Here is a 27,586-nt window from a genome sequence, read left to right as displayed (position 1 = left end):
CTACGAGTATACAATGAGCAACCTGTACCAAAGTTTAAAGTGAGCGGAGACAGCTAAATGATAAATAATTATTAGTAGGTACTAGGTATCCTTGTGAACGCAATAAATCGATATGTTATGTTGTTATCTTCAATGTACGAGTAAATTGCAACATCCGTACATACACTCGACATTTCATTGGGTACAAGTAGTAATAAATGTATTAGTTACCCACGTGTTTTACTTTTTCAAATTGATTAAAAATCGCGTATTAATGATTCCAAATTTTATTTAATCATCAATTTTATCTTTCTTGACCTAAGTACATATTTTTAAAATCTAAAAGGAAGATTAGGAAAGTTCATTGAAGGTTTCTCCGTGAAATAAGGTTTTTGATTGAGTTTTTTTTTGTATAATACAAAGAAAAGTAAGTCAATTTGATTGAAGAATGTTTTATACGTTTTTTTTATTAACTTATCTGGCAATACATCACAGTGTTGGAATGAGATAGAACATAGGAGTAAAGGTGAATGAACCTGGCTTCAACTCATTGGTCGGCACGCACTATCCAGAGATATATATAAAATTCTTGGCTAAATGATAAATAATTATTAGTAGGTACTAGGTATCCTTGTGAACGCAATAAATCGATATGCTATGTTGTTATCTTCAATGTACGAGTAAATTGCAACATCCGTACATACACTCGACATTTCATTGGGTACAAGTAGTAATAATTGTATTAGTTACCGATGCGACGTGTTTATCGATATGTAAGTATGAGACTTTTCGCAAATTGATTAAAAATTGATTAAAAATCGCGTATTAATGATTCCAAATTTTATTTAATCATCAATTTTATCTTTCTTGACCTAAGTACATATTTTTAAAATCTAAAAGGAAGATTAGGAAAGTTCATTGAAGGTGCGTGGTGGCCTTGGGTTTCTGGGCCGTTTGCCGCTGACTCTGGCCCTTGTTCCCTCCCATTAACCCACCAAGGCCGCCCAGTCCTCCCAAAGCGTTGCCCCCGACGTTGCCCAAACCTCCCACTGCATCGCCCCCGTTGGCTAATCCTCCCAGAGGGTTGCCCCCGTTGCCTAAGCCACCCAAGGGGTTAGGAACGTTGGTGGGCACCTGGATGGGGAGTTTGATATCTGGAGTCACGATAGAGTGTAGGTTCAGCAGGTTACCGATGAGGTTTTTGCAAAGCGCGCCTGTGAGACGATCAGCTATGTTTCCCCAGAGGCCCATCTGGCAGTATCTAAAGAAGGTAGGAAAATTCATGAACATTGATAAATCATGGATAAATCAAATCGAAAACATATTTTCCAATAAAATGGTGATGACTGATGACTATATTTTCTAATAAGTATATCAACGTTCAAAAGTTATAGTGATTATTTCATAAGTCGTGTCGTAGTGTGCCTACCTGAAGTCCTTATCTACAGTGACATCCTCGTTGATCTTCAAGAACTGCTCGTTACCCTCAGAAAAGGGCAGGAAGCCTGCCAGTCCGGGTCTCCTGGAGTTGTTTTTGGCCTCGACTGGGGTCAGCTCGTGCGCGAACTTGGAGATGATGTTGACGAAGTTCTCCCGAGCGCGCGCGTCCGATGCTGGAATGGAAATCACACAACTGTCAATAATAAAAAATAAAACTAACATTTTAACGTTTTTAAAGAATCGATGAATTTAAAGTTTAAATTAAATTTAAAAAAAATGACAACGTATTTTCAAAAGGATTTTTTGTATGATTTCCATGGAGAAATAAGTTTTCTTAAAAAATCACAATTGAATGTCGGTCTGTTAGGCAGCGTCCCCACTCGCGACGCATGTCTCGCGGCGTGGCGGAGACGTGGCGCGCGCCGCAACTCCGCTGCAACTCATGAGTGTGGAATGTGGATGGTCCCTTACCTGACACTTCTTCGGCGATCGATTTGCCGTTTTCGTCCAGAGGCTCGAATATGTAAGCTAACTCGTCTCCATGGGAAGGTCCTGGCTTCGTTTTCGATGTTGTCTCCCGTTTATTTCTAGTAGGGTCTGCCTCTGTAATTTAATTATATTTGTTTACTATGGCAGAGTTATAATAAATAAACTTTTTAACAAAAAATAAAACCGCCTTCAAAAATAAGCGCGTTACAAAACACGGAGAAACTAAAAAGCAAAAAATAATAAACCTTTGAATTCAGATTTCTTATCGGATTGCAATAATCTAAACATCCAAATTATAAACAAATCAATTATTTTTGTAGTCGGTATCAGACCTGTTCGTCGCCTTGCTATTTCCTGTTTGCTCCACCCAACCATACGCAGGCTGGCCCCGACTCCAAAAATAATTGATTTGTTTATAATTTGGATGTTTAGATTATCCGATAAGAAATCTGAATTCAAAGGTTTATTATTTTTTGCTTTTTAGTTTCTCCGTGTTTTGTAACGCGCTTATTTTTGAAGGCGGTTTTATTTTTTGTTAAAAAGTTTATTTATTTGTTGATTTTTAGTGGTTCCTATTGATATTATATGTATCAGTCCGAATATATGTACAGTAGTGAAAGAATTATCCTTTAACTCCTAACCATTGAGGAGTTGACCTTCCATCATCAGCTCAGCCTCAGCTTAGCTTTGAAAAATACACTAAAAACATGTAGCCTATAACATTTGAAGAGTTCCCTCGATTTCTCCAAGATCCCGTCATCAGACCCCGACTTGGTGCCAATGGGACCATCTCGGGGTTATACCTGATCGATTGAAAAAAAAATTTTGAAAATCGGTCCATGATTCTCGGAGATATCGAGTAACATACATACAAAAAAAAAAACATTTAGTCGAATTGAAAACCTCCTCCTTTCTTTGAAGTCGGTTAAAAATACAATAAATAAGGTATTAAATTAAAGAGGATGCTAATATAAAAGTTCCTGGTAGACCTAGTTGACTACGGAACTCTAAAAATACTGGTGTACCTTTGAAAAATAGACTAATAAAAACATTACATGTGCCTATAACATTTGAAGAGTTCCCTCGATTTCCCCATCATCAGACCCTGACTTGGTGCCAATGGGACCATGCTCGGGGTTATACCGGTATATTTTGAAAATCGGTCCACGATTCTCGGAGATATCGAGTAACACATGGCTTCACCCTGCCATGCGTAGGTATATACACATGGCTTCACCCTGGTCTCTAGTTGCTTTGAACCACAGCGTACCTACTGGATTTGTTAGCTGTACGTCCAATACGCGGTTCGTCCAAATCGTATTTCGTCCGTTCGCCTACTACGCAGTTCGTCCATCATGTGATGAGTCCATTTCGCGATTTGTCAATACACAATTGGTCAATTAAGTGATTTGTCCGACCGCATTTCGCCGACTTCGCGATTTGTTAATACGCAATTCGTCCATTTCGTGATTTATCATATGATACGTTCGTAAGTTTCCGTATCTAACAAATATTTTTTTCACTACATCTGTATTGTATTTGCTATATAAGTTAAGTTTAAGTTAGCTGTAGAGCCCCCTATTCAGATTCGCACAAAATAAATATAAAATAAATATTGGGGGACACCTTACACAGAATACAGATCAACTTAGCCCCAAACTAAGCAAAGCTTGTACTATGGGTGCTAAGCGACGATATACATACTTATATACATAGAAAACATCCAAATATCTGTGCTCATCACACAAATAAATGCCCTTACCGGGATTCGAACACAGGACCGCGGCTCAGCAGGCAGGGTCACTACCGACTGAGCCAGACCGGTCGTCGAGAGGATGTTTTCTATGTATGTTTATAAGTATTTATATATTAAGTAGGTATATATATCGTTGTCTGAGTACCCACAACACAAGCCTTCTTGAGCTTACCGAGGGCCTCAGTCAATCTGTGTAAGAATGTCCCATATTTTTTTTTCTAATAAACCATAACCATATCAATAGTACACTAGAAACTTAAAAATTGCAAAAGGAAATGTTAAATATAAATAAATAAATATTGGGGACACCTTATAGCAACACTTTTTGTCTATGGTACGGGCAAACTTTTTTTCACAGTCGGGTGTGTCAACTATATGACGTTTCAAAGTGACAGGTCTTCACATGTTCTATGGCGGCGCAAGAGCATTTTGATGAGTATTTGCAGGCTTTTATTTATTACAAAAAAGTATAGATTTGCAGAAGAAACTGTTTCATTTTGTAAGATATTTGATTAGCCATGCGTTTTGATTGAAAAATAGCGTTTATCTAAAGTATAACTTTGCTTACGAAATAATTTCTAACCTAATACTATAAAGGAGACTTGGTACATTTTTTTGCGGGAGACATGATCACCAAGGATCAAGTCTCCCTTAAGGGGACCATGTCTAGCATAGAATACCATAGAATATCAAACAAAATTATGTATACTATATTTGATTTATTTAAGATATTCTTTTTCTTTTAATACTAAAACATAATTTAGTAAACGTTATTTTATGCTATTTTCGATTTTGGTTAGATATCTTTATATCAACAATTTAGTTTCATTAGATCACCCCATGTGTCCCTGACTATGGTGCACAAGATCCTCCCATATTTTATATAACTAAACCATGTCTCCCTTACTATGGGAGGCATGATCCGCCTCGGATTAGGACGTCCAACATCCCTCCCTTGCATACGGGACACTTGGTGCAAACCTGTTTTACTAGTTTCTCTTCAACAACTGTTACAAATAATATTTTATAATCCTTTTACCTATAAACCGGTACTTGGTTAAATTATGCATCGTTTAGTCTAAGACTTGATCCACCGTCCAAATAGGTGGATCGTGTATCCCTTACAATGTGGGACAGATGGTGTCAGCTGAATACAATATTAGTTAGTAACTTGTAATCAAGACTGATTGATTTATTTACGTAAATATTTAATTTTAGGCTATATTTACGTAAATGGACCAGCTTCAAATAAATTTTAACTTAATTCCACCTTATCACTATTGCATTTCTTTCTACGGGAGACATGATCCTACTGAGGTAAAAGTTCAAAAAAATTATCGTCTTATTACTGATTATGAGCCGTAATTAATTACCTTAAGTTCACTACTAAATTATCAGATTATTATTGGGAGTACTATGGGTGCTAAGCGACGATATACATACTTAAATAGATAAATACATACTTATATACATAGAATCCATGACTCAGGAACAAATATCTGTGCTCATCACACAAATAAAAGCCCTTACCGGGATTCGAACCCGGTTTTTCATTTATTCGAATTCGGCTTAAATAGCAGGCAGGGTCACTACCGACTAAGCCAAACCGGTCGTCAGAATATGCTCACTAGATTCGTTTTTGCTGTTAAACGTGCAATTGATGTCCATGTACCTATGAACGAAAATTGCAGCATTTTTAATTTTTTATTCACACATTTGCTAGAAATACCAGTTTTGATTTTGGCCATGTTACCGAAAATCCCAAACAGTAGGTACCCGTTACGCAATCAAATTTTACCATAGAATATTTACTTAATAAAAAATAAAATAAAATAAAAATAAGAAAATAGGGAGCGGTGGGCATGACGAGTACGCGGCGCGGCCACACTATGCCTCTGCCTACTTCCCACGCCACTCGTCGAGTGTGTAGCAGAGAAGAGGTATTACCTGCAAGCGGCACGCCGGGGAGGAAGTGCGAGCCCTTGCTGAGGTTGCCCACATGCTCGAAGCTGTAGAGGTAGGCGTGCCCACCGCCTTGGCTCCATTGCTTCACACTCTGGTATGCCGGGAAGTTGAATAGCGCGTCGCCTGCAAGGGCAAAAAGAGTTAGGTACATTTACAGTATGCCATGTCCTGTCCATAATAAATATGTAATACTAGCTATTGGTCGGCAAATAGGATCGACTTCTAATTCTAAGCTTTGAATTGAAAGAAAATGTTCGCGCACCAAAACATTATATTTATAAGAAAAAAAACCGCCGCTTTTGGGGTTCTGGTGAAAGGTACTTGCGAATGTTGATGGATTATGTAGAAATGTGTAGGACTTTTTTAATGTAAATCTTTGATTATTTGATGGAAATACAAATGAATATACTTACCTACCTATACCGTTAAGGTTTGAGGAGTTTCCTCAATTCCTCATGAATCCAATATCCGATTATAAGAAATCGAGCTTGACAAAATTTGACTTGAAAACTCAAATTACTTAACAAACATAACAAAGAGAACAAATCTCCTAACAAATAAATGTCAATGTTCTGAACTTAAATGCATGCTGTTCCTATATAAAAATACGAAAGTCACTAAGTGTGCCGTTCAGATTTGAGGAGTTTCGTTCTGATCATCATCAGAAGTTCCACTGCACCAAATGTCACTGTTCTGTTCTGAACGTAAATGCAAGCTGTTCTTATAATAATTTTTAAGAAAAAAAATATGTATGCCTTTCAGATTTTGAGGAGTTCCCTCGATTTCTCCAGGATCCCATCATCAGAACTAGGTTCTGATAAAAATGGGACCAATTTGTATACATATACAATTAAAAAAAAATTCAAAATCGGTCCAGTAACGACGGAGATATCGTGGAACAAACATGAAAAAAAACCGGCCAAGTGCGAGTCATCGCCCACCGAGGGTTCCGTACAAACTTTCAATAGTTAAAATCTCAAGTTTTTCAGATAACTCTAAAGACTGTATACAGTATGTACTAATGATGAGTATTATTGTGTATAACGCCATCTCTCGGTGAATTCGCTAACTAATTTGCGCGACCTGTATAGTATGTTGGTTTTTCAGGGATAATTCTTTATAATGTTAACCGATTTCGGCAGTTTTTATTTTATTTGAAAGAAGATATTTTACGTAAAATTTTGTGTTCATTTCATGAACGATATACATCCACGAAGGTGGGTAAATTGAAGTTTAAAATCTGAAAAGTTTTTTGTTAATTAAAAAAAAGTTTCCAGAATACAGACATGATTTTATTTTTCCTGTAATATTTAGCACAGAACCAATGTTTCATAAATATTTATAATTTTTCTTCGGTAAACTTCGAAGATAGGGGGGGGATTTTTTTACATTTTCCTTCAAAATTATTTTTCTTGACACAACAAAAAAATTTTAAAAATGGTTTTGATATGTAGAATTTGAGTTCTTTCTAACGACCTAGACTTGACCTAGTAACTTGACATTTACAGTTCATTTTTGCCATTTTCTATATTGACTATTAATAAATTAAAAAAAAATATTCCTTCAATTTGTAGAGGTTAACAATGTTCATAACTATTCCAAATTTCAAATCGATAGCATAAGTAGTTCTCGAGATATTTCAATGTGACAGACGGACAGACAGACAGACGGACAGAGCGGCGCCATAAGGGTTCCTTTTGTACCTTTTTGTACGGAACCCTAAAAATAAAAAAATACAGACGAATTGAGAACCCCCTTTCTTGAGATTTGGAGCGGCGGTTAAAAATTAGATGCAAGGCTGCATTGTCAAAAAGTGAATCATGTATAGCCAAGTTCCTAACTCCACAACTCCCTAGCTTCCCAAAATCGACATCGACACCTTACCTAAATAATATGTGGCTTGGACTATTCGTTAGGTAGTTAGGTACTACAAAAACTATCGTGTCTCTAGATTTGAAGGCAGGCACCAGATACTGAAGAAATTAATAATTTTTCACCACACCAACTGGGAAAAGCTTTCTTTGCTATTCGAAAACAGATAACAAAATTGCATTTTACCCACAAGGGGGCAAAGTAATTTCATACAAATTTTAACTCGATGTCTTAATCTGGCTGTTAGATTTTACTTATAAATGATGATTTTGAATCATAAATATTGGATAAATTGATGGATTTGATTCATTTTGATGTTTTATAGTCAGTATTTTGTTCGTGTTGGTGTGGTGAAAAATTTTGTGTTTCATTCGTTGGCAAAGTTTGTTTAACCTTCGTGCCTTGATACCCTCGCAAAGCTCAAGATTCCACTTTTTGAACCACTCGCTACGCTCGCGGTTCAATAGTGGAATCTTTCACTTGCTCAGGTATCAATATTGGCACGTGCGGTTAAACAACTACTTTGCCCCCTTGTAAAACAAATAACTATTACGTTGAATCAAATATAAAGTACGCATTTAAGCATTATGTAAGCAATACCTACGAGCCTGCGCAATGAAAAACCTACGCACCTATTTTATTTCTAGGGAACCTAACATACCTATCTGCAGTATTGATTTTATATCCCGGATTCCCGGGACCCGGGACACTCGGTGCGATCGCCTCTCTAACTAGGAAGTTATTTATTTATTTAATCGTATGGCTATAAACTGGTCGCTTACTAACAAACTATTATCAACTTAAGGACTACAATTTTATATCTAGCTTCTTCACCCAACGGGCTGCGTTCACATCAGGGCTGAGCAAGTCCAGGGAGTGGCCAGTGTATTTCCTCTTTGGGCAGTCATGAATTATGTGATGTATTGTCTGGGCAGAGGCTCCGCAGTCACATGTCGGAGAGTTTCTCCAGCCACACTTAAACATGTAGTCTCCGCAAAGCCCATGTTCCGTTCTAAGCCTGTTCAACTGGCACCATTCCTGCCTGTGACTGAAGTGACTCTTCCCCTTCGTTGAGAAGGGGAAAAAATAACTACCTGGGCGCCATGGGGCCGACAAAGGATTACAAATTAATTCACCCTAGTTTAGGGCTTTTAAAAGCTTCCTTTTGAGCTCACAGCACCCTATTCGTCTGCCAATTCAAATTAGGGTTGATTTTGAAACAGAATTATTACTTTTTCGGAATGGCAACGACGTATCGACAGTGCGACTATCGTATCGTATCTACAGTGCGACTGAACAAGAACTTTGCCCCGTTGTAATAGTTATTTTTTATACAAGGGGGAAAAGTTGTATTTTAACGCCGAGTGTGGAATTGAAAAACGAGCAAGTGAAAGGATGCTATAGTTGAACCACGAGCGAAGCGAGTGGTTCGAAAATAGAATCCTAAACTTGCGAGTTTTTTAACACACGAGAAGTAAAATACATTTGCACCCGAGTGTAACACAAAACTTTTCCCCTCACTATAGCGAGGAAACTACAACGCAAAAAATGCGTTTATCACTGCTTCCAGTAGTTCCACAGGTGGTAAATCATCTGTATTACTAGATTCACCTACTTTTATCAATTTTAAAGCAGTTAATTTGACTTTATTCAAGGACAAATTACTTTACCCACTAGTGGATAAAATGCGTTTTTACCCGCTGGTATTAAAGGACAAAACACGTGTTTCCGAGCTAGTGAGGGGAAAAATAAATAACAGGATCGAGTAGCGTGGAGAGCACTGGTGAAGAGTGTCCACAGTCGTCACGTACCTCAGCCATGAGGATACGACGAAGAAGAAGAAAACAAATAACTAGGTAAGTACTTATATTCCTTGTAGGTCATAAGGAAAAAAGTACCTGTGTACTTATTAGACGGTATCAATAGTACATTGTGCAACAAGGGAGGTAAGGGGGTCATTAAATACGAGTGTCCTGATATATTCACGACAGCCGCAGTATTTAATATCCTTACCTCCTGAGTTACACACAATGTTTTTCATCACATTTGAGAGAAAAATATGATACAAAAAAAAGTCATAAGGCAAAACCTTCAACGCAACGACGACGCAAAGACCAGTAGTGTATCTTCATCTATATCAGATTATTCACATTAAATTCCATTGTTTTTGATAACAAACACTTTTTGAACGAAAACAAACACGAAAGTCCTGCATAAATTAAATGCAATGTTCAAAAAAGCAATCATATAATTGAACTAAATTTTTACTTATTTATCATTAATTCATTAATTTTGATCTGTTGTACTCTCCGTTGCTAGGCAACGGTGGGTGCCTCGCGCTGGCACGCGGTCAAGCGCGAGTCGAGAACATATTGTCAGATTGTAAATTATAACGATTTATCTGAGTTAAATTTACGAAATAAATGCAAAACAGACTGAAATAATTCTAAAACATAAATAAATTGCATTTTTCATACCGTATAATATCTTTTGTAGCTTAATAGTCAAATTTTGGTTGTGCAACAAAAATCCTTGGCTGATTGAAACATCCTTTGCCTGAAGTATTGTACGGGTTGTATTAATTTTTAAAACTAAATCCATTATTCCCTTGGGAATAAAATAGTACATTATGCTTCAGTACACGTAGACGCAATGAGACCTTTAAACAGCAAATGTGATGAAAAATTATTTACCGTAAATGTGTCATTTTGCTCCCTTGTGACAGTTGTGATGTGACACACAGATTGTCCTGCTATTGCTACCAAGTTACGCAACTACTTTCCACATCACCTATGAAGATATGATTTTTTTGTTCCACAGTTAAATTTAAGTCAAAAAAATCGTATGCAAATAAGAAAAAAATTGTGTCCCAGAGCAGGAAATGCAATAATGCAATCACGTGAAAGCACAGAATATATAAGTACAAGGTGAAAGTAGGGTTGCAGCCCGTCTCTATCGGCCCTGACCTGTAGCCTCAGCAATCTGTATTAGCCCATCGACAACGTTGAAGGAACTGTCGAAGAGCGTCTGGTAGTAGTCCAGCTGCGGCAGTCCCGCGGGCAGCTGGCTAGTCAGATCCGGGATCAGCCCTCGCACGTCGGACACGACTCCGCGCAGCCCGCCGATCAACTCGTTCTTTATGAAGTTGAGGTCGTTTAGCTTGTTGGTTAGGAAGCCTGCGTATTTGCCTGGAACAAATGAGACAGTAATTTACAGTTTGTTGCTATGGAAATTTTGCAGGCGTTTCAATAACAAACATGAGAGACAGAATGAATCTACACCAACGGGACCCATCTTTCCTTTTCAGGTTTTTTATGTTTAGGTATGGTACGCGGTAAGTGTAAGATCATGAAAAACTTTAGTTATCTCGTAGGCCGCATGGTTGCCATAAATAGTAGGTTTAAGTATCAATTCATAAGTTCTACCTACTCCACTCCTCTGGGTGACCTAACCGTACGCACCGGACCAAGTAAAGTAAGTAAATAAATTTGGAGAATACCTGAGCTAGCCGAAAGTGCAGAACCGTCATGATTTTATCACCAGTGTGACAGTTTGTTGACTTTGTAGTAGTACCTACCTACTATGTACCGTTCACATGAGATGAACATTATGAGAAACGGTGGTATCTACCTTGAACCGCACGTGCGGTTTCCGCAGAGACGACGCCAGTGAGCATGGGTATCCGTTTAGTCTTCTTATTGAGTGCGTCGGCTGGTTGCTCCTCTACGATTGGTGGTAGACCTCTTAGATCCTCCTTGCCTTCCACTCGCGCACCCGCTCCTGAAAAATTCCGTCACATTGACTTTCTTCTGCCTCTCCTTCGCTATTCCAAATAGACAATAAAGATTTATGTATTGTGTTTTTAGAAAAGCTGATTTTCAAAACATTATTTACCCGCTTATGCCGCCTATTTGTTACTTACCTGATCGACCAGATATATCCTGTAAGAACCTTTCCGTATCGACCATACTCATACTAATTTCCGAGTCTGCCTGAAAAAAATGAATTCTCAGTTCAGTGCCTGACTTGTAAGTATCCAATTATCCTTAGATCTAGATCTGTTAATTTCATGATAGAAATAAAAAGCTAAGTTCTCACCAAAACTATCTTTTCGGCCGGTATACTCCTCAAACATAAAAGTAATCTCTCAGGCGGAGAATCGGGACAATTGGTAACCTTCGCCAGAGCTTTAGCATGGCTGGCCGGGTCTGTCCTCACGGCGCCCGGGGACAGCGGGGTCCCGGACAGGGCGATGACGCCGGTGGCCGCTCGACCTTCGGAGGACAGTGCCATGAGGGACGCGGCGCTGCCGCCGGAGCCTTGACCCATGACGACTATGCGTTTTTTGTCGCCGCCGAAAAATTCTATGTAGTCGTTAATCTGGAAGAATTACGTAATAGAAGGTATTAGAGTATTAGCTATCCACCACAGTGCTCTGAGTATTCCACCAAAATAGTTCGGTAGTTTACACCATCTTTTAAGAACTTAATAATTATAATATCTTAGTCCATCATCGTAATTATACAGGTATAGACCCCGCAATAAAAGGTCCAATATCCCGAATTTTGTGAGTATAAAATAACTCACAACAGTCGCAACTCACGTTATGCTTGGACACGTATGCTATAGCATACGCGTAGTCATTTGTTTCTATCTATTCTATATAATATAAAGCTGCAACCCGCAGGTTCCGCAGGTGGCAGTGTTTGGTGTGGTCGTATAGAGGTTGGTCCTGCGACCCCGGAGAAATCCGACCGTCGGTCTACCGGTTCCGGGTAAAAAAAAATGTTGGACGGCCTGGCCAAACGGCAGGAGATAGCCGGGGCGGGGGTATTCGACCAAATGTCATAGAGGACCCTGGGCAGTTTTTGACGCCGCCATTTTTTTTCAAAATGACCGACTTTTTTTTTAAGATTTTCTTTTTTTTTAAGAAAAAAATTCAAAATGGCCGACTCTTTTTTTTTATTTCAAAATGGTCCTAACTCCTAACGCGCTGAGATTTGGCACACGGGTGGAAGGTTGCCCCACGATTTGTATTCAAAAAGAAAATTTTGAAAAATTCAAAATGGCGGCCTTTGAGGGTCAATTGAAATTTGTATGGAGGTTTTTTTTAATCGCCATAGCTCCGTAACGGTACAAAGAAGTGAAAAGTGCTTGAACAAATGTTATACAATCACCTGAGGTCCATCGAATAGAATTAAAAAAAAAATCAAAATGGCCGACCTTTTTTTTGAAAAAAATAAAAATGGTCTGAGCGCGCTGAAATTTGGCACACGGGTGGATAGCCGCCCCGAGATTAGTATACAAAAAGAAAATTTTGAAAAATTCAAAATGGCGGCCTTTGAAGGCCAATTGAAATTCGTATGGAGGTTTTTTTTTAAATCGCCATAGCTCCGTAATGGTAGGAAAAAGGTTAAAAGTGCTTAAACTAATGTTGTACAGTACAGTTATTTGAGATCCATCAAATGGCAGTTACAAAGTTTCAAAATGGCCGATTTTTTTTTATCTTCGGTCCGAGCGCTCTAAAATTTGGCACGTGGTAAGAACGGGGGCCAAAAATAGGAATGAGAAAAAATTTTTTTTGAAAAACTCAAAAACGGTGGCGAGAGGGCACAACGTCAAATTTCCCTACCAGCTTGAGGGAGCGTTCCAGAGTCCGAAGGTCATTTCTCGAGAGTCGCAAACAAATATAAGTAAAAGTGTTTAAAAAGCGACGCGGCGGGCCGGAGGCCCGACGCGGAGCTTAAAAACCCAGCGAAGGCCGAAGGCCGAGCTCCGTGTAGGGTCGAAGGCCCGGAGCGTCCCTGAGAGGCGCGCCACCTTCCCTACAACCCCCACAGTAACTACGCGTAGGGCCGAAGGCCCGGAGCGTGTCTGAGAGGCTCCCAAGCACGCGAAGGCCGCAGGCCGAGCTGCGGGCAGAGAGTGCTCCCAAGCAGAACAAATAATTAAAGTGTCTAAAAAGCGACTGAGCTTCGAGGAGCGCTGGGTTTCGAGGAGCTTCGAAACCCAGCGAAGGCCGAAGGCCGAGCTCCGCGTAGGGTCGAAGGCCCGGAGCATCCCTGAGAGGCTCGCTTGCGGACTGGGAAGTCGGAGCTTAAACACGACCCAATAGTAAAAGGTCCTAGAGAAGCAAAACGGCGGGCCGGAGGCCGCAGGCCGTAGGCCCGGCGTGAGCTTCTCAAGATTTTAGGGTCGTGTTTAAGCTCCAACTTCCCTACAACCCCACAGTAACTACGCGAAGGGTCGAAGGCCCGGAGCGTGTCTGAGAGGCTCCCAAGCACACGAGGCCGCAGGCCGAGCTGCGGACAGATAGTGCTCCCACGCGGAACACTTTTGTAAACGATAAGTCAAAACTTAATGTCAAGACAAACCAAAAAGACAAAAATACATTAGACAAAAAACAAAACAAAAAAACATAGGCATCGCGGGGCCCTCGGGCCCCGCGCACCTTAAAAAACTAGTCCTTTGGTCTATGACAGATGACGTTACTAGCCGTCCGTGAACGTGTTAAGCAAAGACAAGTATTGAGTTTCGTTCGGACGGACACAAACAACACGAGGTAAAAAGAAGAGAAGACAAAGAAGTAGGTATTAGGTAGTGCATAACGCAAACTTGAACACTTGTTACCCATGTCATAGCTGAACGCAGGTCGAACAGCCCAGCGTTGCCTGAAGCATCCCTCTCTCCCGTGCTGAGATATCCAAGAGAACCCAGCCGGTACTGCGCTGACACGATGATAGTGTCCTTCTGGGCTAAATGTTGTCCCTATAAAAAAAAAGTATTATGTGGCTGTTTAGGGAGGAAGGACCCCTCCCAGTAGGCCTAGCACATGATGGCCGCGGGAGCGGGAGTATGTCGCCGCGAGATAGATGACACGTCTTTGTCTAATTGTATTAATGACATAAGGACAGGTAGTCTATCTCGCGGCGACATACTCTCGCGGCCATCATGTGCTAGGCCTGCAGTGCTGTATAATTCCTAGAGGTAACAATCTATACTTACACCATAGGCAGAAGTTGACCCTGTTCGATAATTCCCGCCGTGAATATAAAAGATGACTGGACTACCTGTAAATGAATTACATAATTATTACTGTATCTCTTAAATTTTTAGAAAGATGTATTGATATTCCCGACTTTCACGAGAGAATATATCGAGATACAAATCTTTTTAACTGCCTTCCAAATCTCAAGGGAAGGGGTTCTCAATTCGTCTGTATTTTTATTTTTTTATTTTTTTTAATGTTTGTTCCTCGACATCTCCCTCATTACTGGACCGATTTTGAAATTATTTTTTTTCATTGAATGTGTATACATATACAGATTGGTCCTATTTTTATCAAAACCCAGTTCTGATGATGGGATCCTGGAGAAATCGAGGGAACTCCTCAAATCTGAAAGGAATACATATGGTGATTTTTGTGTTTTTAAAGGAACAGCATGCATTTACGTACGGAACAGCGATATTTGGTGCAGTGGAACTGCTGATGATGGTCAGAACGGAACTCCTCAAATCTGAACGGCACACTTATAGTGACTTTGGTATTGTTAAAAGAACAGCATGCACTTACGTCCAGAACAGTGACATTTGGTGCAGTGGAACTGCTGATGATGGTCAGAACGGAACTCCTCAAATCTGAACGGCACACGTATAGTGACTTTGGCATTTTTATAAGAACAGCATGCACTTACGTCCAGAACAGTGACATTTGGTGCAGTGAAACTGCTGATGAAGATCAGAACGGAACTCCTCAAATCTGAACGGTACACTTATAGTGACTTTGGTATTTTTATAAGAACAGCATGCATTTACGTTCAGAACAGTGACATTTGGTGCAGTGGAACCGGTGATCTTGATTAGAATGGAACTCCTCAAGTCTGAACGTCACCCTTATAGTGAATTTTATATTTTTTATGTATACGACATACGACCGGTCTGGCTCAGTCGGTAGTGACCCTGCCTGCTATGCCGCGGTCCTGGGTTCGAATCCCAGTAAGAGCATTTATTTGTGTGATGAGCACAGATATTTTGTTCCTGAGAATCTTTAGTCATGGATGTTTTCTATGTATATAAGTATGTATTTATCTATTTAAGTATGTATATCGTCGCTTAGCACCCATAGTACAAGCTTTGCTTAGTTTGGGGCTAAGTTGATCTGTAGTGTAAGATGTCTCCAATATTTATTTATTTATTCATGAGGAACTAAGGGAATTCTTCAAATCTGAACGGAGCATTTATATAGAAACTTTTGTATTATATATAAGAAAACTGAAGCTTTAGTAGTTTCATGTGTTCTGCCTACCCCTTTATGGGATACAGGCGTGATTATATGTATGTTATATGTATGTATAAGAAAATCATAAGGGCTTACATAACAAATATAGTGCATTAGGGTAATTGCGAAAGTCGTCTAATTACGAAAGTCACATGGAACGCAATGTAATAAAAAATATGGATTACAAATCTAATTAGCTTAGCAAACATTAAAGATAAGGTACATTTCTAATTCTGGACTACGCATTAGAGCACAGAATACATAATAGTACAAGTAGAGAATTAAGGCTCACTCCTTTGATATTCACAAAATGCCGCCATTCTAAATTCTTACCTACATTAACAAACGGACCGCTCGCAAGCAGCCGACAATGACTTCTATTGCGCCGCGCGAAGGTCTTCACTACTGAATGGGCCGCAAACTTGCGGCCGCCGGCATGTACTTCCAGCGTGGCGTTAGAATCGCGGAGTGAGCCGCCCCTGGTTAGAGTTCCGTTCTGATAATCATTCTCATCTGTAGGTACTCCAGAATCATTCAAATTTCAAAATCGGTTCAGAAATGACGGAGATATCGAATAACAAACATTAAAAAATAATTTTTAAGAAAAAAAAAACCGCCGCCTTTGGGGTTCTGGTGAAAGCTACTTGCGAATGTTGGATTATGTAGAAATGTGTAGGTATTTTTTAAACTGCTTTTAATGCTTTAATTATTCGATGGCAACAAAAATCAATATACGTATACGGTTAAGGTTTGAGGAGTTTCCTCAATTCCTCATTCAACATTTGAAAGTATTTATCACCAGAACCCCAAAGGAAGGCGGTTTTTTTTTCTTAAAAAATATTAACCAGGGTTACGTTAGATACGAGTGTCGTGTGACTAACCTTCTTCCTCCCCCCAGCATATTCAGGGAGAAAAGACGACACATTAAAAACACATTGTAAGCACTTGTGCTTTCAATTCTCTTGACTCAAGACTCGCCCAGGGTTGCGCTTGCGCCTGTAGGGCTGGATAGTTGGATTAGGATTAGTCGGGCATTAGCGGGAGTTTTATTGACAGACGCGTTAATAAACTAACCTTCCTCCTCCCTGGCATTTTTGGGGAGAACACATTGAGACACAAGCAATCCTCTTGGCCTATAACACGGCCAGGGTTGCGAGTGTCGGGCTGAATACAAGGCGGGCAGTAGCGGGTGGCGTTGACGTCTCCGGTCAGCATGCGACGAACCGGACGCTGGAATCGCCGCGGTCCCACGGGCGGCTCGGCATATCTGAACATAGCCAGCTGGTCAACAAACATTTGGATAATTTTCTTAAAAATATTGAGTTTTGGGAACACGGTACCATCACGATTGGAGATTGAGTATAGCAGTGTAGGTATCTGTTTCTATTAGTATGGTATTATGATGTATCGATGCAAAACGACGAGTTAAAGGCCCAATCACCTGCGGTCATAAATTATAATTTCATCAGAGGGGTGCTGAGTGCTGACCTGCTGTGAATGTGGTCGCACATTCACGGCAAAAATAGGCTACCGTCGCTCTCCCTAACCGGTACAATACATATACAAATCCAGTCGCCGAGGCCGAAGCCGGCCAGGACAGGATGATGATTTGATGATGACGGATCTGGTGCATGGTATGCTTCATGAGAATGTACGGAAAGACAAAGTGGTTCAGATTCTGCTTAAAACCATCCGTCTATAGTTTTATTGATATACATAGGTATCAAGAAGGTAGAGTCGGTAAGAGAAGAGACATAAGAATTGAGGGCGTGCCAGTGTTTTTAGGGTTCCGTACCAAAAAGGTACAAAAGGAATTATGGTGCCGCTCTGTCCGTCTGTCACATTCCTATGTAAATATCTCAAGAACTAGGTACCTACATAAGTTATCGCTTTGAGGAATAGTTAAATCGGAAGAGACAAGATTGCTTCGGTATGTTATATGCGACGGCGGCGCCTTACATTCTAATACATATTGGAGGAGATGAATATGTTTGTTTTAGTATAGAAAATGTATATTTATTGTAATCTTTATTAGTTAGTCTTAGTGTTTTTAGTAATTTTTGATGGTTTTATGCTTTAATTTTATCATATGATTGCCTCAAACGAATCGAAAGAGTCACTATTGCCAACAAGTTTCAGTACATTGCCATCCGTTGCCGCCGCCATAGTTTCTAATGCATTATTTCATAAGATGAATAAGTTTTACTATGGATAATGTATATTTATTTTAATCCTTATTAGTTAATCTTAGTGTTTTAAGTAATTTTTGACAGTTTTATGCTTTAATTTTTGCATACGATGTCCTCAAATATGAACAAGCACCAAATTTTTGTAAAAAATGCCACATTATTGAATTTTTCCAGCTGGTCATAAATAAATATGTTAGTTTTTTATAATATTTCGATAATTTAACACTAGATCTATCTAACAATAGCATTTTATGGTACAGCACAATACAATTTTTGTGAGTACTTGCTAAACAAACACTACAAAAAACGACATTTTTGGCCCGAATGGAACGCTTTTACTGCAAAAGTGGCGCCATCTGTATCAGCAAATTATAATGTCCGAGTAATGGCTACTTTCCTCTATACATTCATATTAAAATCGTCTGTGTAGGTATTATAGTTACAGAGATATAAGCCGCCGCGCCATAACACTTTTCGTTACACCTGGTTTTCGGTCCGGTCACTCTACTACGGGTTTTTAAAGACGTTCACCTAACGTTTCACGTCAAAACTGTTGAATTCGGTTCACAATCATAATACAATGATTAACTCTGAAAAACCAACATACTATACCCAACTATACCGGTCCCGCAAATAAGTTAGCGAATTCACCGAGAGATGGCGCTATACACACACACACAGTCATGTTTATTGGTACCTTACCTACCTATACTTCTACCAGTAAAGTCTTTAGAGTTGAATCAAAGAGGATCGAGTATTATAGAGAGTTACTGTCAAAGTAAAATGTGTAATCACAGTGCATAGACTGCAATCTCTCGACACAGGCTTAAAACTTTTGAACATCAGTTTTGACAATTTGGCCCATATTCTTAGCTTGATATGTGTTAAAATGTCAAATATTAATATTAGCGTCATCTAGCCGAGCGTCCGTCCCCCAAAGGTGTATCGCCATCTAGGTCACCGTACCTTTTTCTGTATGGTTTTGAGGTATGTTTTTTTCTTAGACTTTATCTGTCTATACGGAGTTACATATGTCTTTGGTTGTATGAATAACATTATTTTAACTATTGTTTGTAAGTTTGTACTTTGTACGGCAACAGAACCCTCGTGGGCGAGTCCGACTCGCACTTGGCCGGTATTTTTTTTGTTTGTGAAGAAAACATTTATCAAAACATATTAAAACACAATATGACAACCTAACATTCTATTATTACTTTTTACTCTTTTTAGCAAGTCGTATTCTTATCACAGCGATTCCAACAGGAATTGCTTATCGCAACTTCCTTTCGCCCCGTCTGACATTGGACGATGCACAATCACGAATACAAATATTTTTATGTTTGTTCTAAACTAAAAAAGTTTAAATAATAATACTTACTTCTTTTGTGATGGCCTTAGGCTTTAGGCTCTATTAGTTTATCTATGAAGTTTTTGGTTTAACCTTAAATTATTATGGTTGTTAAGCACGTTGGAGTGTTGGGACGTTGGGGTCTCAAGTCACATTTTACTCGAGCTCGAGTTTTGGTAATGGGATCCATGAGAAATCAAGGGAACTCCTCAAATATGAACAGCATATTTAACTATTTACAATTTTACAGTGACTTTGAGGATGAGCCGTGGCGAATGCCGTGATAAAGCAAGGAGGATGATGATGGTGATAAAATAAATAATAATAAATAAGCCCCCAGGGCAGCTTGTGGCGAACTGAATGGGAAATGGCGTCCCTTTACTTGGGTCCCATGCCCCCGATAGTCGGCCAGGCCCCTCCCTCCGGCTTGCCTTCACTGGCCGGCCGGAGTGAACACTGAGCAGGGGCCGCAGGACTCTCACCTCTGGCTTGCCTTAACCGGCCGCCCAGAGTGGGGTGCTGGGGTGCCAGAGCTATAAGCTTGCAGGGTGGAAGTGAAATATGCATAAGACGCGTTTTCGGGGACCCATAGTGAGACCTAGTGAGTTGGCGAGTCACCGCCTGCCTATTTTGTCATGTTTTATAACAAATGAGCAAAGCAGGTGCCATAGTTTTTCCGATAGTACCGGTTAATTCACCAGCAACTCAACCTAATAGCCCGATTTCTTTTTGCACCTTTTTAACCGCCGCCTCAAATCTCTCAAAGGAAGGTGGTTCTCAATTCGTCTGTATTTTTTTTTAATGTTTGTTCCTCGATATCTCCGTCGTTACTAGACCGATTTTGAAAATTTTTTTTTGATTGAATGTATATGCATACAGATTGGTTCCATTTTTCTCAAAACCCAGTTCTGATGATGGGATCCTGGAGAAATCGAGGGAATTCCTCAAATCTGAAAGGCATACATATGGTGATTTTTGTGTTTTTAAAGGAACAGCATGCATTTACGTACGGAACAGTGACATTTGGTGCAGTGGAACTGCTGATGATGGTCAGAACGGAACTCCTCAAATCTGAACGGCACGCTTATAGTGACTTTGGTATTTTTATAAGAACAGCATGCCCTTACGTCCAGAACAGTGACATTTGGTGCAGTGGAACTCCTGATGATGGTCAGAACGGAACTCCTCAAATCTGAACGGCACGCTTATAGTGACTTTGGTATTTTTATAATAACAGCATGCACTTTATTACGTCCAGAACAGTGACATTTGGTGCAGTGGAAGTGCTGATGATGGTCAAAACCGAACTCCTCAAATCTGAAGGGCAGACTTATAGTGACTTTGGTTGCATTTAATTTCAGAACAGTAATATTTATTTAGTTATGTTTGTTAAGCATATTGAGTTTTCAAGTCAAGTTTTGTCAATCTTCGATTTCTTATAATCGGATTCATGAGGAATTGAGGAAACTCCTCAAACCTTAACGGTATACGTATATTGATTTTTGTTGCCATCAAATACTTAAAGCATTAAAAGCAGTTTAAAAAATTAACTTTTTAACAAAAAATAAAACCGCCTTCAAAAATAAGCGCGTTACAAAACACGGAGAAACTAAAAAGCAAAAAATAATAAACCTTCGAATTCAGATTTCTTATCGGATTGCAATAATCTAAACATCCAAATTATAAACAAATCAATTATTTTTGTAGTTGGTACCAGACCTGTTCGTCGCCTTGCTATTGCCTGTTTGCCCCACCCAACCATACGCAGGCTGGCACCGACTCCAAAAATAATTTATTTGTTTATAATTTGGATGTTTAGATTATTGCAATCCGATAAGAAATCTGAATTCGAAGGTTTATTATTTTTTGCTTTTTAGTTTCTCCGTGTTTTGTAACGCGCTTATTTTTGAAGGCGGTTTTATTTTTTGTTAAAAAGTTAATTTATTTGTTGATTTTTAGTGGTTCCTATTGATATTATACGTATCAGTCCGAATATATGTACACTAGTGAAAGAATTATCCCTTAACTCCTAACCATTGAGGAGTTGACCTTCCATCATCAGCTCAGCCACATAAAATTATTACCATCAGGCGTAAATACTGGTTTACCTTTGAAAAATACACTAAAAACATTACATGTGCCTATAACATTTGAAGAGTTCCCTCGATTTCTCCAGGATCCCATCATCAGACCCTGACTTGGTGCCAATGGGACCATCTCGGGGTTATACCCGTTCGATCAAAAAAAAAATTTTGAAAATCGGTTCACAATTCTCGGAGATATCGAGGAACATACATACAAAAAAATAAAAAAAAATAAAAAAAACATTCAGTCGAATTGAGAACCTCCTCCTTTTTTGAAGTCGGTTAAAAAATACCTACACATTTCTACATAATCCAACATTCGCAAGTAGCTTTCACCAGAACCCCAAAGGCGGCGGTTTTTTTTTTCTTAAAAATTATTCTTACAATAGTTCTACACTAACCGGGGTTTGTCCTTGGGTGCATTACTATAGGGATAATCGCCGGTTACTGTCACATTACTTTTTAAACTAAACTATCTTAAAGGGCCTCTGCGCTGTTGGCTTGGGCCCCAAACTAAGCAAATCTTGTAATATGGGTGATAGGGGACGATATACATATACATACTTATATCACTTATATACATAAATACATACTTACATGCATAGAAAACATCCATGACAAGAACAAATATCTGTGCTCATCAAACAAATATATGCCAAAACGTGATTAGTGATTCAATGCTCTTGGTATATGCCCTTACCGGGTTCGAACCCAGGACCGCAGCTTAGCACTAGGCAGGGTCACTACCGACTGAGCCAGAGTAGCCAGACCGGTCGTCAGATCGTGATTTACAGAGACTTTTGTATTTTCATCTGAAAATCAACGACTTACATTAAACGTTGCGTCATTTGATGAAGTGGAACTGCTGATGGTGATGATGATCTGAATGGAACTCTTCAGCGACCCATAGATCTAAGGCCGCCTTTACACCTGTGAGTTTTACTGCTTATATAAGCAACTTCTGCAAAACTATCAAATGTAAATGGTTTTTGTAAGCTAACGGTAAGTTTTGACTCGTAAGCTGAAAACTTTCAAGTGTAAATGGTTACGAGTTTGCTTACGGAAGCAAACTCACAGCTTATTGAAATAAATGATAAATTTTAGACTTACCAATAAGTAACTAGGGCGGTAGTTTTTTCCTTTCAACTTTGGTTGCTTGCAACTTGCAACAATGTAAACTTTCAGTAAGTTAAATAAAACCGGCCAAGTGCGAGTCGGACTCGCCCACCGAGGGTTCCGTATCCGTACAAACTTTCAATAGTTAAAATAATCTTAGTATAGGTATAGCGCCATCTCTCGGTAGTCTCGGTGAATTTGCTAACTTTGCGAATTTGCGCGACCTGTTGTGATACTATCAAAGACATATATAACTCCGTATAGACAGATAAAGTCTAAGAAAAAAACGTACCTCAGTACCATACACAAAAAGGTACGGTGGCCTAGATGGCATTACACCTTTGGGGTACGCTCAGCTAGATGGCGCTAATATTAATATTTGACATTTTAAAACATATCAAGCTAAGAATATGGGCCAAATTGTCAAAACTCAGGTTCAAAAGTTTCAAGCCTGTGTCAAGAGATGGCAGTCTATGCACTGTGATTACACATTTTACTTCGCCAGAATCGCCTAACCCTGTAGCGAGTACCTAACTCTATAATACTCGATCTTCTTTGATACTATGTTGGTTTTTCAGGAATATTTCTTTATTACAATTTTTACTTCAATTCGAAGTACAATCTGATATACATCTTGATTAATGATTAAACTGAAAGTTAGGGGGGGTATTTTTTTACATTTTCCTTCATAATTCTTTTTTTTTCACTACAAAAAAAATATATAAAATAGTATTGATACGTACAGTTTGAGCTCTTTCTAACGATACCCCACTTGACCCAGTAACTTGTCATTTATGTTTGCCCCCCTTTCATTTTGGCAATTTTCTATAATTAATATATGTATCATGTCTTATGGTTCAGTTTTGTTCCGTCCTTGCGACGGATTTATCAAGATCTTCACGACTTGCACAGATGATTACGCCTTACCTTACGGTACTATTTCGCTAGTAAAATGACACTTACTTGATACCCATGAAACTGTAATATCCAAGCCTATCATTCTTGATCCCTTCAAGTCTCGCACTCCTTCCATATTTCTGTACAAAGACCACTGCAGCGTCAGGCTCAGGCGGCGCCGCCGGGGCACCACCCACCACTGCCTCAACAACCACTGGGTTGCTCAACAGCGATCCTAGCGCGCAACACACTATAAAGTACATAATAAAGGTGGTCAACGCCAGGAAAATAAACAGTAACTAAACTAAACCGAGGTTTACAGAAGAGGATAGTCTAATATTCAATTGGGTCGGTGTAAGACTGAAGTTTACACTACGACAAATACATATCTGACTGAGCTGGGTGGCGGAAACGGGAGATGATTACAGGACCCCCGTTATCTGCAATGTGTCCGTGTTTTATGGTGTGACATAAGAGTGGTTATTGCTACATTCGTGTGGTTAATAATTTGGTTATTATTATTAGATTATGAAGGGAAATGAAGAAGATTATGGCAATAATTTTTAAGAAAAAAAAAACCGTCGCCTTTAGGTTTTTGGTGAAAGAAAGCTACTTGCGAATGTTGGATTATGTAGAAATGTGTAGGTATTTTTTAAAACTGCTTTTAATGCTTTAATTATTTGATGGCAACACAAATGAATATACGTATACTGTTAAGGTTTCACTCACTTCCTCAATTCCTCATGAATCCGATTATAAGAAGTCGAAGCTTGACAAAATTTGACTTGAAAACTCAATATTCTTAACAAACATAACTAAATAAATGTCACTGTTCTGAACTGAAATGCATGCTATTCTTATAAAAATACCAAAGTTACTATAAGTGTGCCGTTTAGATTTAAGGAGTTCCGTCTTGATTTTAATTAGCAGTTCCACTGCAACAAATGTCACTGTTCTGGACGTCAGTGCATGGCTGTTCTTATAAAAATACCAAAGTCACTATAAGCATGCCGTTCAGATTTGAGGAGTTCCGTTCTGACCATGATCAGCAGTTCCACTGCACCAAATGTCACTGTTCCGTACGTAAATGCATGCTGTTCCTTAAAAAACACAAAAATCACCATATGTGTGCCTTTCAGATTTGAGGAGTTCCCTCGATTTCTCCAGTATCCCATCATCAGAACTGGGTTCTGAGAAAAATGGGACCAAAAAAAAAATTAAGGTAGGCTGCGTCGGGGACACAGCCGCGATGGATAACGTGAAACGTTGTGTGGACCATCGCTATTGAGGAGGGCATAGTTAGTAACTAAAATAGCGAAGGCCGAAGGCCGAGCGTAGGGCCGAAGGCCCGGAGCAATTCTGAGAGGCTCCCAAACACGCGAGGCCGCAGGCCGAGCTCCGGACAGACAGTGCACCCATGCAGACCAATAATAAAAGTGTCTAAAAAGCGAAGCGGCGGGCCGGAGGCCCAACGCTGAGCTTCGAAACCCAGCGAAGGTCGAAGGCCCGGAGCGTCTCTGAGAGCTGCCCAAGCACGCGAGGCCGCAGGCCGAGCTCCGGACAGACAGTGCTCCCATGCAGAACAATAATAAAAGTGTCTAAAAAGCGAAGCGGCGGAGGCCCAACGCTGAGCTTCGAAACCCAGCGAAGGCCGAAGGCCGAGCTCCGCGTAGGGCCGAAGGCCCGCAGCGTCTCTGAGAGCCTCCCAAGCACGCGAGGCCGCAGGCCGAGCTCCGGACAGACAGTGCTCCCTTGCAGAACAATAATAAAAGTGTCTAGAAATAAGAAGTGCAAGGGAGCACTGTCTGTCCGGAGCTCGGCCTGCGGCCTCGCGTGCTTAGGAGCTTCTCAGCTTAGGTGCTTAGGTCTTCTCTTGGTTCGTAGTTAAACATCAACTTCCCTATAATCCCCATAGTAATTAAGTATATTGCGAAGGCCAAATGCCGAGCTCAGCGAAGGGCCGGAGGCCCGGAGCGTCCCTGACAGGTCCTAAGCATGCGAGGCCGCATCTGAATCTGAAACTCTTACCAGGGCAACTACGACTGCTAGAGGCAAACTGATCAGACCAAAGGTCATTAGGTCATTACCCGAAATTAACTTGTCTAACACTTATGGTGGCAAAACGACAAGGCAAAACACTAATGGTATAAACAAAAGACAAAATACAAAAGATAAGACCGTGGGGCCTTCGGGCCCCGCGCACCACCAAAAAAAGTACTGTACATACAAATAAATAAATAAATATTGCACGACAGCTTACTGAGCTTACACAGGTCAACCTATACTAGCCTAGCCCCAAACCACACCTCGGACACTGGCGATCAAATATATGAAAGAGGCGCGTTCCTAGCACACAGTCTAAGCTCGTGTAGGTGAACGCGTACTATGCTTGTATCTTGTATGAGTGAAATATGACAGGTCGACTGTTCGCGTTTTTGACAGGCAGTAACTGTGAGGTAACCGAGAGGGGGTGGGCGGCACTTTCAGCGGGGAGCGAGAGTGGCCATACTGTACGATAGTACTTTTTATTATACTGTGCCCAAACTAAGCAAAGCTTGTAATATGGGTTAGCATTAGCACGCATATACATATTTATAATGGCGACGATATACATACTTATAGAGATAGAAAATACATACTTATTATACATAGAAAACATCCATGACTCAGGAAGAAGTATCTGTGTTCGTCAAACAATTAAATGCCTTAAGTAGTTCAGTAAGCTGAAACCCAGGACCGCGGCTTAGCAGGCAGCGTACAATGTACAACCAACTACGCCAGACCGGTGTCGTCTAAGTGTAAGTATATCATAGCTAAGTATAACAACATTTAAAGTAGGTACGTATAACGTCGCTGGCACTCATAGTTATAAGCTATTCTTAGTTTGAGGACTTTGAGGCTAATAGGTTCGTTCTGCGTAAGGTGTCTTCCAATATATACATTTTAAGTTTTCGACACCCTTAGTAATTAGTGCTGAAATTTTGAATGAATGAATGAACATTTTGAAAAGACCAAATTCTCAAGAAGCCGCTGTCGGTTCCAAGTACTGCCGCCGCGCCGCTACAGATTCTGAATAATTCTGATGCATTATTTGAGGATATTAATATGTTATACTTTACTGAATTTGGACTACAATGAATCAATTTTGCTTGATCTTAGTACTAAAAATATTTTGCGTCAGTTTAATGTTTTAAATGTTGCATACGATGGCCTTAGACGAATCGAAAGAGACAAGATTGCTCGGTATATAGGTATTAACTATATGTATGTATGCGGCTGCCGCCGGCGCCATACATTGTTAATGCATATTTGAGGAGATGAATATGTTTTACTATTAGAAAATGTACATTTATTGTAATCCTTATTAGTTAGTCTTTTAAGTAACTATTTACGGTTTTATGCTTTAAGTTTTGTATACAATGATTGCTTCGGTATGTTGTATGCGGCCCCGGCGCCATACATTCTAATGCATATTTGAGGAGATGAATATGTTTTACTATAGAAAATTTATATTTATTGTAATCCTTATTAGTTAGTCTTAGTATTTTTAGTAATTTTTGACGGTTTTATGTTTTAATTTTCGCATACGATTGCCTCAAACGAATCGAAAGAGTCACGATTGCCAACAAGTATCAGTACATTGCCAGCCGTTGCCGCCGCCATAGTTAATTTTTACTATAGATAATGTATATTTATTTTAATCAGTATTAATTATTATTTTACGTAATTTTTGACAGTTTTATTATAGTTACGGATATATAAGCCGCCGCGCCATAACACTTTTCGTTACACCTGGTTTTCGGTCCGGTCACTCTACTACGGGTTTTTAAAGACGTTTACCTAAATCACGTCAAAAAAAAATCTAAATCGGTCCAGTAACGACGGAGATATCGTGGAACACATAAGAGTTAAGGTGAAGAAATGTACACACATAGAAATATTACACATAGAAAGATAGTTTCCATATGGCCGCTGTACACATATGGCCAACGGTTCCACCAACCCCCTTGGCCAAGCGTGTAGAGGGCTACTTGGTCGTAAGTTGGCAGTTGGCGCTTGCGCTTGCCGGCCAACCGATTGGTGTCGGTTTTTTGTCCACACATCAAAGGATCTTGGCGCCAATGGCCAACTGCGTTTACACGTTGGCGCTTCATTCAGTTGGTCGTCAGCCGT

The 27,586-nt window shown here is 39.7% G+C and overlaps 1 protein-coding gene across 1 annotated transcript; it reads right to left on the bottom strand.

The window, feature by feature from the left end:
* Nucleotides 1-804: 804 nt before the first annotated feature.
* On the bottom strand, nucleotides 805-23,849 carry LOC125242228 (carboxylesterase 4A). Its single transcript, XM_048150961.1, has 13 exons — nucleotides 23,480-23,849; nucleotides 16,854-17,046; nucleotide 15,460; nucleotides 14,507-14,571; nucleotides 14,132-14,269; nucleotides 11,600-11,881; nucleotides 11,424-11,493; nucleotides 11,132-11,281; nucleotides 10,468-10,689; nucleotides 5,612-5,752; nucleotides 1,891-2,022; nucleotides 1,409-1,592; nucleotides 805-1,240 (listed from the first exon to the last, which is right to left on the bottom strand). Exons 1-13 carry the CDS (start codon nucleotides 23,674-23,676, stop codon nucleotides 895-897), a joined length of 2,121 nt encoding a protein of 706 aa, XP_048006918.1. The 5' UTR covers nucleotides 23,677-23,849; the 3' UTR covers nucleotides 805-894.
* Between the last annotated feature and the right edge of the window lie 3,737 nt (nucleotides 23,850-27,586).

The sequence above is a fragment of the Leguminivora glycinivorella genome, chromosome 2 (genome assembly GCF_023078275.1).
Source record: "Leguminivora glycinivorella isolate SPB_JAAS2020 chromosome 2, LegGlyc_1.1, whole genome shotgun sequence".
Lineage (NCBI taxonomy): Eukaryota > Metazoa > Arthropoda > Insecta > Lepidoptera > Tortricidae > Leguminivora > Leguminivora glycinivorella.
The sequence above is the reverse complement of the archived record's forward strand: the minus strand, read 5'-3'. Positions and strand labels throughout refer to the sequence as shown.

Coding starts and splice junctions, on each gene's coding strand:
- LOC125242228 (XM_048150961.1), bottom strand. CDS start 23,676: ATGTACTTTATAGTGTGTTGCGCGCTAGGATCGCTGTTGAGCAACCCA. Junction 14,270..14,506: donor GGTCAACTTCTGCCTATGGT/GTAAGTATAGAT, acceptor TTTTTTTTATAG/GGACAACATTTAGCCCAGAA. Junction 10,690..11,131: donor AACCGCACGTGCGGTTCAAG/GTAGATACCACC, acceptor CATTTGTTCCAG/GCAAATACGCAGGCTTCCTA.